Genomic DNA, 16,269 nt, shown 5'->3' with positions numbered 1-16,269 from the left:
GGACCTAAGCAACACTGTTTTTCTAGGGGCTGCAATTACTGCAATTGCTGTGAGATAGAACTCTCCATCGGCAAGTTCATTCCTAGATCTGCTCAAATTAATAAGCATTTACTGGGCATTTTCGGCAATGTATTTCAAACACTGAAGAGAATGAATGAATTATAAAAGTCCTTCCTCCCTAAAGCATAGACCAGTGCTCCATTGTCCCATACAGTAGCCACATGACATGTTAATTAAAATTAAGTAAAATTTAAAATTTAGCTCCTCAATCACATTAGCCACATATGGAGAGCACAGATGTAATAATATTCCTGTCATCACAGAACATGCTATTGGAGAGTACTAGATTACAGGAAGGTAGGGCATGAAATCCTATTTTTGTACAGTTGATAATGTATAGCAAAAATACTGGCAAGTGGAATGAACTAGAAAAAGTGATCAACCTAACTGGGAGTGGTGGTAAGGGATCAGGGAGACTGTCTGGCAGCAGTGATGATCAGTTAATTTTTCAAGGATAAATGGTTATTTCCAGAGAGTCAAAAGGAAAAACAACAGTTTGAGCAGAAGGATCAATGTGACCAAATAGATGCTTACAGTTATCAAGCTTTCACTATGTGCCAAACATTGTTTTAAGTGCTTTATGTGTCATCTTGTTTCTTGCAATAAGTCCTGACTTAAAGTAGGTATCGATAAAAATTATCACCTACATTTAAAGGTAGAAACAAAGGCATAAATACAGAAAGACATTGTCCCTGACTTATTCCATTAATGAATGGTACAGCTGGTCAACACACAGAGCCCGATCTTAGCCACTAAGCTATACTGCCACCCATGGCATGCTAGTCCACAGCACTGTGTAAGTTCAGCATTTCTGAGGCAGAAAGGAGGTGGGGGGGCGATTATGGGATGTTAGGATGAAGAGATAGGCAAGAGTTGGATTCTGAAGTGTTTAAGAGCTCTAGGAGTTTGATCTTGTTAATATAGGTGAAGAGTTCAATTCATAAAAGAGATAAAATAGTTTCTGCCGAGATAGCTGGTGGCAGTGTGGCTAACACAGTGGAAAGAAGAGAAGCAGAAACGATATAGCATGATACCACTTTAATCCAGGTTAGCAATGCTGAGGTTCTGAACTGAGGCAGTGACAGCAGGGTTAAGTGACATGTTTGGAAACCTAACTTGTGTAGATGTTGCATAACTTGGTTGAGAGAGTGAGGGGTTGCTGTAACTACACAGAGATTGATTTCTGTAGAGGCTGCTGTTGCTATAACTCATTTCAGGGGACTAAAGGACATATGGGAAGATAAGTTTAATGTTGTTTGTTCTAATTTAGACCTATCTGTAGAGTATAGAGGCAGATATTATATGCTTCCCTAGCTCAAAGTGTGGGCTTCCCTGGTGGCTCAGAGGTAAAGAATCCACCTGCCAATGTGAGAAACCAGGTTTGATCCCTGGGTTGGGAAGATCCCCTGGAGAAGGGCATGGCAACCCACTCCAGTATTCTTGCCTGGAAAATCCCATGGACAGAGGAGCCTGGTGGGCTACAGTCCATGGGGTCACGAGAGTTGAATATAGTGACCAAACAACATCAGATTACAAATAGACAATTTCATCATTAGTTGGGATCATCCCATCACCAGGATACATTCCAAAGAAAAAGATCCTCAAGCACAGTGAAAAATAAGTTCAAGAAAATGATTATCTTCTTCTCCTATAGCAATGATGGTCCTTTAAAATGCTCCAGCAGTGACATAGTCATGAGATTTCACGTATTCATCTCCCCTTAGTATTCCATTTACTCATTTAGATACTGCATTCTTAAATTATAGCATTTTTGTGTTCAAAATATCCTTATTCAGAATTCAAGTCTATTTATTTTATTGTAAAGAGAAAAAAATAGAGAAGAAATACAAAATAAATTGAAATCCATGATGATAATAGCTTTAAATATGTATTTCATTCCTAGGCATGCAAAATGCCAATTAAGTTAAAAATACTGTTTCCTCCTAAATTCAAATGGATCACTGACATATTTTGACATGTTTATGGCTTATGCTCACAATATTAAGACCCTAAATCATACCTATATTAATATATTTAAAACATAATTGCTTTTAGTAGTCATCTTGTTGAGAGGCAAAATTTGAAAGAAAAATGGAAATTATAATATTACTCATCTGTTATGCTTACAAGTAAAGGATTGGAGGAATATTTGCACAGGAAATGTGACAGCTCTGCCACTATCTGTGGTTTAGAGACTATCAATTAGTTTTTCCAAAAGTACTTATTTAAGTCATAGTCAAATACATGGTCTTCCACGTTGCAGGCAGATTCTTTACCAGCTGAGCCACAAGGGAAGCCCACATGCATAGACATCAAACAGTAAATGTTTAAAATAGTGGGCACCTACTTCATTTGTTTCACAATGGTACTTTTTCCAGATTCTCCTGCTCCTGCAATAGAAATATGGGAGTGTTATCAACTGATATACCAAGTTCATATAGACATTAAAACCTGTGACTCTCTTTCTTGTGGGTTAATCTTTTATAGACACCCTCTTATGTAAAGAAGGAGAGTAATCAATCAGAACTTGAAAGGTATTATTGGCTGTCTACTTTAAGGTAGTAGCAAGCCCTCTATTTTGATACTAGAGTCAGATATAGTTCTGGCTCCAAGGTAGAATGTGTTTTGTAAACCAAGAAGTATATACTATCAGGAAAACATCAGTTCAGTCACTCAGTCATGTCTGACTCTTTGCGACCCCATGGACTGCAGCATGCCAGGCCTCCCTGTCCATCACCAGCCCCCAGAGTTTACTCAAACTCATGTTCATTGAGTCGGTGATGACATATCTATATATTATTGCATTTGAACATAACTTTACAAAAGCTTTTCTCTCCTGAGTTTTCAACTCTCCCCTCAAATGATCCTAACTTTATAGTCTCTGTGTGTGTGTTAGTCACTCAGTCGTGTCCAGCTGTTTGTGACCCCATGGACTGTACAGCCTGCCAGGCTCTTCTGTCCATGGTATTTTCCAGGCAAGGATGCTGGAGTGGGTTGCCATTTCCATCTCCAGGAGATCTTCCTGACCCAGGGATTGAACTCAGGTCTCCAGCATTGCAGGTGGATGCTTTACTGTCTGAGCTACTAGTGTCTAGATCACTCCAGAATGTATCTACCTATATCCTATGTGATTAAATAGCAAGGAAAAAAAAATACAATAATTTATTTCCAGAACTATTCAAAGCCTATTCTGATTGAAGGATGGGCTTTTGTTTTTATCATCATGTTTATCTTGTTACAAAGGAATTTTATGTTTAAAATAAAAAAGCTGCCTATAATACTAAGCAAACCTAAAGAGCTTCTGGGATAACAATAACAAAGGAATGTCTCACAGTGGATTACACATTCCTGAGAAAGGGGAAGGGAGTGGCGGTAATACCATAGAGAACCAATTGCATTTATCTGGGGCATCTATTTAGTTGATGACATACAATATACAACTGTATTTTAGTATGGTTGGCAAACATGTAGAAAGATACAAAATTCACATGATTTAAAAATTTTAAAACATAAACTTTTAATGAAAAAATATAATTCCCTGTGCTATACAGAAGAACTTTGTTGTTTACCCTTCTATTTATACCAGTTTATATTTGCTTACCCAAAACTCCCAATTCACCCTTCTCCTACCCCTCCCCACCCTGGCAACCACCAATCTATTTTCTATGTCCCTGATCTGTTTCTATTTCATAGATAGGTTCATTTGTGTCATATTTTAGATTCCACTTATAAGTGATATCATATGGTGTTTGTCTTTCTCTTTCTGACTAACTTCACTTATGATAATCTCTAGTTGCTTTCCTGTTGCTGCAAATGGCATTATTTCATTCTTTTTAATGGCTGAGTAGTATTCCATTGTGTATATGTACCACATCTTCTTTATCCTTTTATCTGTTGATGGACGCTTAGGTTGTTTCTATGTCTTGGCAATTGTGAGTGGTGTTGCTGTGAACATTAGGGTACACGTATCTTTCCAAATTATAGTTTTGTCTGGATATATGCCCAGGAGTGGGATTGCTAGATCATATGGTAATTCTGTTTTTAGCTTTATGAGGAACTTCCATACTATTTTCCACAGTGTTTGCACCAACTTATGCCACCACCAACAGTGTAGGAGGGTTCCCTTTTCTCCACACATCCTCTCCAGCATTTGTAACTTGCAGAGAGTTTAGTGATATCAGGCAACTTCTTGAAATTTGGAGATTCTGGGTTTATAAGTGGGAGAAAAGCAGGGGGTCATCAAGAGTTGATAAAACCTGAATAATACAAATCTGTTCATAAAGTTTTTATATAGAATCACTAAACTTTAATAAATTGAGGAAAACTCAATGTTCCTCAGGTTATAATTAACATTTATCAATAAAAATGTGATATTGAAATATAATATTGACCAAGGGCCTATAAAAAAATCAATGAGTGAATATTTAACCTTACACTAATTTCTGTATCCTTAAGAAAAGCAAAGGCTTGGATATATTATTGTGAAATTGAGTCACAGGACATCTTTAGAGTCTGAGTGCTTGTTAAATCTGGACAAATTTCGAAGCAGCACTACTAAGACAATTTAAATTTCCAGGAAAAACCCAAATTCAGGAAACCTGATTAATAGATGTAAACATATCCCTTGCCAGCATGGTAATCAACTGCCTTGTTTTACCAAAACTAGTATAATTTTATGGAACAAAAGTCTTATGACTTCTGGCAACCCTGAATCTAAGAATTTTATTCAAATTTTATGAAAATCTATATTGAATCAGAGGATCTTGACTACACTGACTAAATTTCTAAACCCACTGTCACCCACTATTGTCCTTTCCTTGCCTTGCTTTTTTCCCTAGCACTTATCTCATTCTACAAAGTAACACATTATTCGCATATAGTTTTTAAATTTTCCTATCTTCCAGCACTACAAAGTAAATTCCACAAGGGCAAGGGAATTAGTCTGTTTTGTTCCCTCACATATCGGAAGCACATAGAACAGTGCCCAATAGTAGAATCTCAATGAAACAAATGCATTCTTTAAACTCATACAGTACTTCAAAAGTAACATTTTGTCCTTGTGTTTTATATCAGTTTCTTCACATTGAATGATTTCTTCCTGACTTAATGTTTTCTTAAACTCTGATGAGCAAATATACTACACCTCAGTTTAATTCTACTTCACGGAAAATTTGTTTTTTCTTACTCATAGGAAAATTTTATTATGTTTTTCTAAGAAAATTATGTATCTGCAGCTATCTGAAAGAAATGCCCGCCTTACAGGATACTGAGGAATCAAAGTAGTGAAGCTATGGTAAATAATTTTATTGCTGGTGATGATTTATAGATTCTTCCTCTTGAGTAAACCTCCAGCATACTTTGCTTTATGGTTTAATGCTAGCCTCTTCCACACCACTCAGTGTGAAATTGTACAACAAAGTTGATAAATGCAAAATCAGCCTCAGCAAATTTGCTAATCTTTCTTCAGACTTTAAATCTAATCAAACAAAACTTACAGATGGGGCACAACCATTTAATAGAGGCTGCCATGTCTAAGAATGAGAAATTTGAGATTAAAGTGAAAATCACATTAAAATATCACCTCACTTGTTTTCAGAAGACAACTGGCTATATTATTTTCCATGGATAAGTGTTATGTTTGTGAGGATGGCAAGAGTAAATCAATGAGCTTTGCACAGTATGTTGGTTTACTGGCTTTATGTAATTTGCTATTTTGCTCCAGACTGTGCATCACTTTGAAAGAAAAGTTATTCAATAAAATTATAAAACTGTTCTTGGTAGTTTTTGAAAAAACTCCAACAGTAGAAGTAGACATTAGAAATCGCAGCATCATCCTACACAACTAAAAGATTTGTAGTATATCTTAATTCTCTAAATATGTTTTCAGTTTTGCTAGATCAAAAATTGCAGAGTTCTGGGGATATGGGAGGAAAACCAGTTGGCCCAATAGGAACCCCAGGACTTATCCTTTCAGATATATTTAATGTTGCATTTTCTTCAACTAGAGTGGAAGTACTGAATGAAAAAACTTTCGAGAAAATCTGAGATATTGAGATTGTCTCATTTTTAACTATCAATTACATAATGGTATAATATCTATAATTTCTACAATGAAGTGAAAATAATTTAGATAACTTTCATTTAATTTCTGTTGTCTATCTTGCGAATAATAATCTGTGTAAAGAATTGTACCAGTGTATGTATAATTGACAGACACACATTTAAACCACTGTTGAACACGCAAAAATTTTTTAAATAATCACAACTATGTTTTATTAAGATCTGGCAAGTTTCCAGAACTATTTCTGATGCTAATGGGTATGTTATTTTACAAAGATTGTTGATAACTGATCATTCAGATGTGTGTCAGATAGGCATAATAATCACTTTTGAAAAAACAGCATGTACTCTCTAATGAAATTCTGTATGAAAACAGTATTTTCCTTTGAAAGACTTTAAAATAGTTACCTGGAAAGTTTCCTGCTCTATGTGGTGACTTTAGGCTTCTATATGAAGGCCCAGCATAGGCAACTATAGCAACAAGATGAAAATTACTGAAGAAAAGCCCTTCTGTCCAAAATCTAATCTATTATTTGCCCCACTGCAAAGTTTTTTTAGGAATAAATTATTGAGTCCCATTCTCACAATGTTTCTAGGTCTTAGTTCACAGCAATCATTCCATTCTTTTAAGATTAGATCATGTTACACAGCCAAATATAGACATCAAAATAGCATGTTTACACAGGCCAAGGGCATCCTGAAATAATCTGTTCCTTCCTAATTGTGATCATGACTAATATTATTATCTGGGTCAAAGTGTAATGAGGGAATTTTAATGCTATTTATTTATTTCTTCAAAGTAGAAAATGTTTCAAATAATGAAATATTTAAGTTTATACTTAATTCACACTTTAATACTCATAAATTGTTTTATTCTTAATAAGTATAAATTAGAGATTTTATTCCACATTTTTATTTGCAAATATATTCAAAAATTTTTAAGGCTACGGGATGTATATGAAGTGAAGTATGAAGTGAAAATGTTAGTCACTCAGTCGTGTCCTACTCTCTAGGGTCCCATAAGTCACCAGGACCCCATAAGTCACCAGCTCCTGTCCATGGAATTCTCCAGGCAAGAATACTGGAGTGGGTTGCCATTCCCTTCTCCAGGGGATCTTCCCCATCCAGGGATCGAACCCAGGTCTCCTGCTTTGCAGGTGGGTTCTTTACTGTCTGAGCCAACAGAGAAGCCATTATAGATCTATACCTGTAACTAAATTTCACCTAAACACACTCAAATCCTGCTCACTCATTTCATAACTTGTTAAAACGGGCAAAATGAAAATAAACCCTGATTTATAATCCTGCAAAGCTTTTTTGTAGGTACTCTTAAAATCACATAACTGTGCAGAAGACTGAAACCTTAGAAGCCAAGCAGCTGTGCACGCATCTTCTTTCTATATGTGAGAATACTGAATCTAGTAGAAATTATGATACTCATCTCAAGTCCTAGACCTAACTTAAAGAAATTAAGTCTCCTGACTCCCATACTAATACTATCAGTTCAGTTTAGTTCCGTCGCTCAGTCATGTCTAACTCTTTGCCACCCCATGGACTGCAGCACGCCAGGCCTCCCTGTCCATCAACAACTCCCAGAGCTTGCTCAAACTCATGTCCATTGAGTCGATGATGCCATCCAACCATCTCATCCTCTGTTGTCCCCTTCTCCTACTGCCTTCAATCTTTCCCAGCGTAAGGGTCTTTTCCAATAGGTCAGTTTTTTTTTTTTGCATCAGGTGGCCAAAGTATTGGAGTTTCAGCTTCAGCGTCAGTCCTTCCAATGAACACCCAGGACTGATCTCCTTTAGGATGGACTGGTGGATCTCCTTGCAGTCCAAGGGAGTCTCAAGAGTCTTCTCCAACACCACAGTTCAAAAGCATCAATTCTTTAGCACTCAACTTTCTTTATAGTCCAACTCTCACATCCATACATGACTACTGGAAAAACCATAGCTTTGCCTAGATGGACCTTGGTTGGCAAAATAATGTCTCTGCTTTTTAATATGCCTTCTAGGTTGGTCATAACTTTTCTTCCAGGAGCAAGCATCTTTTAATTTCATGACTGCAATCACCATCTGCAGTGATTTTGGAGCCCAAGAAAATCAAGTCTGTTACTGTTTACATTGTTACCCCATCTATTTGCCGTGAAGTGATGGGACCAGATGCCATGATCTTAATTTTTTGAATGTTGAATTTTAAGCCAGCTTTTTCAGTCTCCTCTTTCACTTTCATCAAGAGGCTCTTTAGTTCTTCTTCACTTTCTGCCATAACGGTGGTGTCATCTGCATATCTGAGATTATTGATATTTCTCCTGGCAGTCTTGATTCCAGCTTGTGCTTCATCCAGCCTGGCATTTCACAAGATATACCCTGAATATAAGTTAAATAAGCAGGGTGACAAGATACAGCCTAATACTAATCTTATGATGATGCCTTCTTTTAAATTATTAACTGGTAATGTCAATATCAATATGATGTCAAGACATAAATTTAAAATCACTTATTTTAAATTAATATGGAAGATGTGAGCTTTCATAGACATATATGGGTATGCAGTTTATGGTTGTAATCTTTTGATAGACTATTGACATAAAAGATTTTTAGCTTCGTTTCTTGTTTAGAAGCAATTCTATTTCACTCACTATTCCTCTTTCTCATTGAGCAACAACAAACTTCTCTGTCTCTTCCATGTTACAACCCATCATATAGCCTAGATAGTGGGCAGTGAAATGTAATAAGCAAACTCATGTTTTAGAATAAATGTGAGGTTATACTCATTGCTGAATCTGGGTGTCTTGATGGAAGTTAATCTCTGAGAGTTTCCTCCTTTATAAAATTGATTTACTGATATCTATCTCTTAGGGTTTGGGTAGATTGAAATAGTTGGTACAAAGTCCTAACTTACAATGAGTTCTCAACATTCTCTATTATTTGAAGCATTCTCCACCTCTTTTCCAAGAGATGTTCCAATTACAATATGTTTGAATCCTTTCATCCTTTCTTGTGGAACATGATTTTTAGATTCCTTACCCTCTGAATCACACTCCATGTGAGAGCCAATGGCCTTCTGAAACAGTCTGACTTAAAATTGTGCCATAGATAAAGGTGATTTTATTAAGGGTACTGATATTCTGGTTTAGTAAGATAGGGGTGCAAAATAGATCAGCCTCAATCCTAGTACTTATTTCTAAATAGAACACTTTTCTTAATGACACTATGATTAGTTTACCTCTTTTCTTCTTTTTTTTTGGTAGCTGTATTTTTTTTAACCTATATTGGGCTTTTAGCAGTTAATTTGTTTCTACTTTTTTTACATAATCACTTAGCAAACTGATTTTCCCATATACTATATGGGTATACTACATGTGTATAGCTGATTTTGAACCTCAGTTAAAGATATCTGCTAAATTCTGTTCATTTGGGCCAAGCATTTCTGCTAGTTTGGATCACTTGGAATACTGACTTTACCTGAAACCGGATCCTTCCAAATTCTGAATCTTACTCAAGTGGGAAATTTTGCCATATCCACTTTCACCCAAATCCCTGATGAGAGCATTGAAGAGGAGAAGGTCAAAGACAGGAAACTGTCAGTGCATTCATCATCATAAGCCCTTGTTCATTACCTGTAGTTAATGATGCTAAATATTCCCCATTAAGTATGACCATTACTACAGGTTTTTGTACATACTCTTTATTTTGTTAAGGGAATTGCCTTCTATTTCTCGTGTGATAAAAGTTTTTATCAAGAATGGATAAAAGATGTTTGTTTATTGTGTATGTGTGTGTTCATGCACATGTGTGTGCATCTCCTGTCATAATCAGGATGTTCTTTCTCCTCTGATAATGTGAATAATTTTAATGTTCCAATAGTATTTCAACAAGTCATTCTTGAGTTCTCTCTTACCTCTGGCTTTTTTCTTTTAATATACATTTTATACATTGTTGGAATGAATTTGGTGATACTTGGGTTTGGTTTTTGGACTTGCATTCATGAAGGAGTTGGCCTGTTTTTGTCAAATTTTGTTGTTAAGTTTATCAAATAATCTATTGAGAAGGATTTCTTTAAAAAGTTTTTATGATTTTAAAGTGATCTGCTCATGAAGTATTTGAAAGAATTCATTTGCAAAATAATATGGATGAATTTGCTGATATATTTGTCTATTTTCTTTTATCAGAAAAATAATATCCCAATGTACAATTATTTCCCCAAACTTTTAATTTTAATAATCTCATAAACTATGGAATTTTGAGAAAATAGTACATTAGATACCTATATTTTATTCCCTTCACCTTACCAATTATTAGCACTTTGTCCTTTGTATTTTTTCATATATATAAATTCACACACACACATATATACATGTATGCATGTCTTTATATTTATGCTTTGTTTTCCTGAACCTCTTGAAAGCAATCACACACTTCACCCATAAATATTTCAGAATGCATTTTCTAAGAATAGGTCATTGTCCCAGAAAATGACAACACTATTTTCATGCTTAAGAATATCTATACAAATCCAAAATATTATGTAAAATACACTCCATATTCATATTTATTTGGTTGTTCCAAAATGTTTTTCAGACCTTTTATATTTCTTGGATCCAGGATCCAATCAAGTCTTACACATTTCCTTTGTATATTATGCTATTTAAACTCTTAACTTAGAATGTTTCCCATGTTATACTGCTGTTGTTATTATGTTTTCATAACATTGGCATTCTTCTAAAGTCTAGGACAGTTTATTATATAATGTCCAATATTCTGTATTTGTCTGGTGATTAGATCCAGTGTGGTGTAAATATCTTAGGGTAAATATATGTAATTGTGTGGGGTTTTTTTGTAGTGAATCACATTAGTAGTCATATGGTATCAGATATATTTCAATTACTGGTGTTAAGTCAAGTACCTATTTCTCTGATGTAGTAATGATGAGCATTCTGAAACTGTAAAAAGTCATCAGGCAAACAATCATATTTCATTTGTGAGAATGTTGTGGCTATGTACTCTTTTCTTCCTAATGAAAATTTATTTAAATACTTCCACTTTTATACTTGTTTTAAAATAGTTGATAATATTTAAAACAATACATATATATAATATATACCTTCTAGGATTTTGAAGTATTTTAACTTCAAAATCCTTCTGGTGGCTCAGATGGTAAAGCGTCTACCTACAATGTGGCAGACCTGGGTTCAATCCCTGGGTCGGGAAGATCTCCTGGAGAAGGAAATGGCAATCCACTCCAGTATTCTTGCCTGGAAAATCCCATGGACGGAGGAACCTGGTAGGCTACAGTCCATGGGATTGCAAAGAGTTGGACACAACTGAGCGACTTCACTTTCTTTCTTTTTAATGTACTTCTTAGGCTAAAAAGGTGGGGAGGAAACCAATGCAATATATAATTATGTGATATTTCCCATACAAGCCTGCTTTAGATAGAAATGTAGATGATAGAAAGATGGATTGATAGGTAGAATTTATCTAAGTGTTCCTTAGTTGGGGAACAGTTGAGCATTTTGTATGAATTAATGCTTCAAACTAATACCTTGGTTAATTATACAGTTGGCCTTTATATACTGTATATCTGGGAAAAGGAGAACAGGAATTGAATACATCAAATTAGCAGCTCTCACTTGACCCCTCTTGATTTCTGGACCCATATGTTCATCTGTTTAATAGATATCTACACTTGGTTGTTCTCCAAACCACACAAATTTGAATGTCTCAAATAAGTACTCTTTTTGTTTTGTCCCCAACCTAAACTTTGTCCTGTATTTCACATACTGATGAATAAAATAATCACTATTCCTTATTCTGCCCTTAATCATTCCTCTGACTTAACAGCCACAGGCAGTCAAGTCACCAAGTTCTATTATTTTGTCCATTAAGGTCCCTCAAATCTCACTTTCAAACTTATAATTTCTGCCTTAATTTACAATCTCATCAAGTGTTTGCAGAGTAGTGACAATTTCCTAATTGGCCTACTTACCTCAAGCACCTGCATAAAGTCTGTGTCTTATAGCATATCTTGGATAGTCTTAGACAAAAAAATCCAAGTATTATTATTCTCATTTACATTTCTAAAAATCTATCAAAATCTTCATTGACTTAAGTACCTTATTATATGACATACATGTTTTTTTCCAGTTCTTTGCAAATGCAAAATGTATATCTATGCTTTAGTCATCATGACCAACCTACAGAAATGTTTTAGGTTCCCAACTCTGTCATTCTTCCATGCATTATGCATGCATGCTTTTCTGTGCTAGAATTTCAGTGAAGGGCAAAAGCAGACATATTCACTGTTTTCATAAAACTTAGAATGTGGATACTAATTTTAAAATGACAGAGATAAAAATTAAAGCCTTTGTTCTCCTGTAAACTAATGTGTGATCTTAGAAATTGAATTACCTCAGTAAATTCTCATTTTCTTCTCTATATAATGAAAATGCTATTTCATAGCATTTCCTTGTAGATTGAAAACCATAACAGAAGTAGTGGAATAAAAGAGAAACATGAGACCCATCCTATCAGAGATAAGGCTAAAACTAAGCTTTGTAACAAAGATTGACCTTTGGACAATGAATAGAGAATGATTACAAAGAAAAGAGTTAAAGAAGATTGAAATACTCTGGTGAATATAATGGAAAAGAATATAATGAAGGGCCTCATTAAAAAGATGAAGTCTGAGGATGAATGGACAGCAAGATAAACTTAGAAGATAATTGTTAGGTGCTCCAAAGTGTAATCAGATTATTGATAAATAACAATTGTTGACTTAAAAAAAAATGTACAATGTGAGAGTTTAAGTTTTATTTGGGGGCAAAATGAAGACTATAGCCCAGAAGATAACATTTCAGATAGCTTTGAGAAACTGCTCCAAAGAGGTAGGGGGGGAGTCATTATATATGTAATTTTGGAGAAGGGGGAGTACATACAATCAAGCACACATTTTTTTGTAAAAAGTTTCTTCTAGTGTCATGAAGGTTACACCTAGTCATGAGGAGTAGACGTTAGTGCTTTTAGTGCTTTTCTAGATATAAGGAAATACAAGAATTGAGCTTATAAAATTGGGTCCGGAAAACATCTATCTGAAGACTTGTTCTGCCAGTTTTTCCAAAGAACAGGGTGCCTCATTTCTGTTTTCTACCCTGAACTTCTTTAAGGGGATGTTGAAGATCAGCAGCTATCACAGCACATGATTTAATCCTTGCAGAGGTAGATGGCAAGTAACCATGGCAACTGCTAATTTGTAGTTGACACAAATATGGATCCAGAAATTGGGCAAAAGAAAGGATGTTAGAGTCATTCTTCTAGAAGTGATAGCTATGTCCTGATATGAGGTCCCTGAAATAGTACAGACTGAAAAACACAAAGGCTCAAGGACAAATTTTGGTGAGTAAAACCATTTATAAATGGAGAAAAAAGATGCAAACTTGAATGAAGTGAGGAGTAGAGGGATATAAAAAACTAGAAAGAATTGCAGTGTAACAGGAGTTAAGAAAAATTCAGTTATTGAGGTCTCACTTTTGTGAATTGCAGATTATCAGGGATCTGTGAGAGATCATTTTTTGGTAAAGAGGAGAATGAATATACAAGTTAGATCTCAATTAACTGAAGAGAATGGAAACAGTATAGCAATAGAAGCAGTGACCATAGACTAGTTTGAGAAGTATTTCAGTATGAAAACATTTTAAAAGATAACTATATAAGGTGAAATCAAATGAGCTTTACGGAATCAAAGAAAAATCTCTAGGTGACTGGGAAGAAATATCATTATATGCCAATAGGAAGGAGCTGGCAGAGAAGTTTGAAAGTGACAAAGGGGATAATTCATAAAGGAAAATTCTTAAAATATAGAAGGGGATACAATTTATAGCACAAAGGCTGAAGTTAGCCTTAAATGAGAATGGAATACCACAAATTCCTTAAAACTAGTTAAAGTGGAAGAGAATGAAGGAAAGGTTAGTGAGTTTGGAGATGATGTTTGATGACTGGCTTACGAGCAGTGGTCATCTAGGGTGAGGTGGAAGGAGAGGAGATTGTAGATGAAAGTGATGTTGAAAATGTAGAAAAAATAGCTGCCTTTTGGAATATTTTAGTTCATGCATTGGAGAAGGAAATGGCAACCCACTCCAGTACTCTTGCCTGGAAAATCCCATGGATGGAGGAGCCTGGTAGGCTGCAGTCCATGGGGTCGCTAAGAGTCAGATGTGACTGAGCGATTTCACTTTCACTTTTCACTTTCATAACTGGAGAAGGAAATGGCAGCCCACTTCAGTGTTCTTGCCTGGAGAATCCCAGGGACGGCGGAGCCTGGTGGGCTGCCATCTATGGGGTCGCACAGAGTCGGACACGACTGAAGCGACTTAGCAGCAGCAGCAGTAGAAAACTACAAATAAGTAAAATAATTATTAGCTTGACTAAAGTTAAAAACTCCCATTTGAATACAGAGTTCCAAAGAATAGCAAGGAGAGATAAGACAGCCTTCCTCAGATCAGTGCAAAGAAATAGAGGAAAACAATAGAATGGGGAAGACTAGAGATCTCTTCAAGAAAATTAGAGATACCAAGGGAACATTTCGTGCAAAGATGGGCATAATAAAAGACAGAAACGGTATGGACCTAACAGAAGCAGAAGATATTAAGAAGAGGTGGCAAGAACAGTGTGGTGTAATCATTGACCTAGAGCCAGACATCCTGGAATGTGAGGTCAAGTGGGCCTTAGAAAGCATCACTACGAACAAAGCTAGTGGAGGTGATGGAATTCCAGTTGAGCTCTTTCAAATCGTAAAAGATGATGCTGTTACAGTGCTGCACTCATATGCCAGCTAATTTGGAAAACTCAGCAGTGGTCACAGGACTGGAAAAGGTCAGTTTTCATTCCAATCCCAAAGAAAGACAATGCCAAAGAATGCTCAAACTACTGCACAATTGCACTCATCTCACAGACTAGCAACGGCTCAAAATTCTCCAAGCCATGCTTCAACAGTTTGTGAACCATGAAATTCCAGATGTTTAGGCTGGATTTAGAAAAGGCAGAGGAACCGGAGATCAAATGCCAACATTCGTTGGATCATCAAAAAAGCAAGAGAGTTCCAGAAAAACATCTACTTCTGCTCTATTGACTATGCTATGCCTTTGACTGTGTGTATTGGAAAAACTGTGGAAAATACTTCAAGAGATGGAAATACCAGAGCACCTGACCTGCCTCCTGACACTCTGCAGGCAGGTCAAGAAGCAACAGTTAGAACTGGACATGGAACAACAGATTGGTTCCAAATTGGGAAAGGAGTACATCAAGGCTGTATATCCTCACCCTACTTATTTAACTTATATGCAGAGTGCATCATGCAAAATGCCAGGCTGGATGAAGCACAAGCTGAAATCAAGATCACTGGAAGAAATATCAATAACATCAGATATGCAGATGACAATACCCTTGTGGCAGAAAGTGAAGAACTAAAGAGCCTCTTGATGAAAGTGAAAGACGAGAGTGGAAAAGTTGGCTTAAAGTTCAACATTCAAAAAACTAAGATTGTGGCTTCTGGTCCCATCACGTCATGGCAAATAGATGAGGAAACAGTGGAAACAGTGACAGACTTTATTGTGGGGGGCTCCAAAATCACTGCAGATGGTGAGTGCTGCCGTGAAATTAAAAGACACTTGCTCCTTGGAAGAAAAGCTATGACCAACCTAGACGGCATATTAAGAAGCAGAAACATTACTTTGCCAACAAAGGCCCATCTAGTCAAAGCTTTGGTTTTTCCAGTAATCATGTATGGATGTGAGAGTTGGACTTTAAAGAAAACCGAGCACTGAAGAATTGATGCTTTTGAAGTGTGGTGTTGGAGAAGACTCTTGAGAGTCCCTTGGACTGCAAGGAGATCCAACCAGTCCACCCTAAAGGACATCAGTACTGAATATTCATTGGAAGGACTGATTCTGAAGCTGAAACTCCAATACTTTGGCCACCTGATGTGGAAACTGACTCATTTGAAAAGACTCTGATGCTTGGAAAGATTGAAGGCAGTAGGAGAAGGGAACGACAGAGGATGAGATGGTTGGATAGCATCACCGACTCAATAGACATGAGTTTGAGTAAACTCTGGGAGTTGTTGATGGACAAGGAGGCCTGGTGTGCTGCA

The 16,269-nt window shown here is 36.1% G+C and overlaps 2 protein-coding genes across 15 annotated transcripts in view; one reads left to right on the top strand and one right to left on the bottom strand.

The window, feature by feature from the left end:
- Window positions 1–16,269, top strand: part of LOC145524092 (platelet glycoprotein 4) — a 210,929-nt gene that overhangs the window by 2,752 nt on the left and 191,908 nt on the right. The gene's annotated exons all lie outside the window — the stretch shown is intronic.
- Window positions 1–16,269, bottom strand: part of GNAT3 (G protein subunit alpha transducin 3) — a 55,956-nt gene that overhangs the window by 28,217 nt on the left and 11,470 nt on the right. Inside the window, exon 2 of the mRNA XM_081535655.1 lies at window positions 2,408–2,450. Within this exon, the coding sequence (XP_081391781.1) occupies window positions 2,408–2,450 (43 nt within the window). The remainder of the gene's footprint in view (window positions 1–2,407; window positions 2,451–16,269) is intronic.

The sequence above is a fragment of the Giraffa tippelskirchi genome, chromosome 10, assembly GCF_054371585.1.
Source record: "Giraffa tippelskirchi isolate mGirTip1 chromosome 10, T2T-mGirTip1v1.2.pri, whole genome shotgun sequence".
NCBI classification, from domain to species: Eukaryota; Metazoa; Chordata; class Mammalia; order Artiodactyla; family Giraffidae; genus Giraffa; species Giraffa tippelskirchi.
This window is presented reverse-complemented; position numbering and strand designations above follow the sequence as displayed.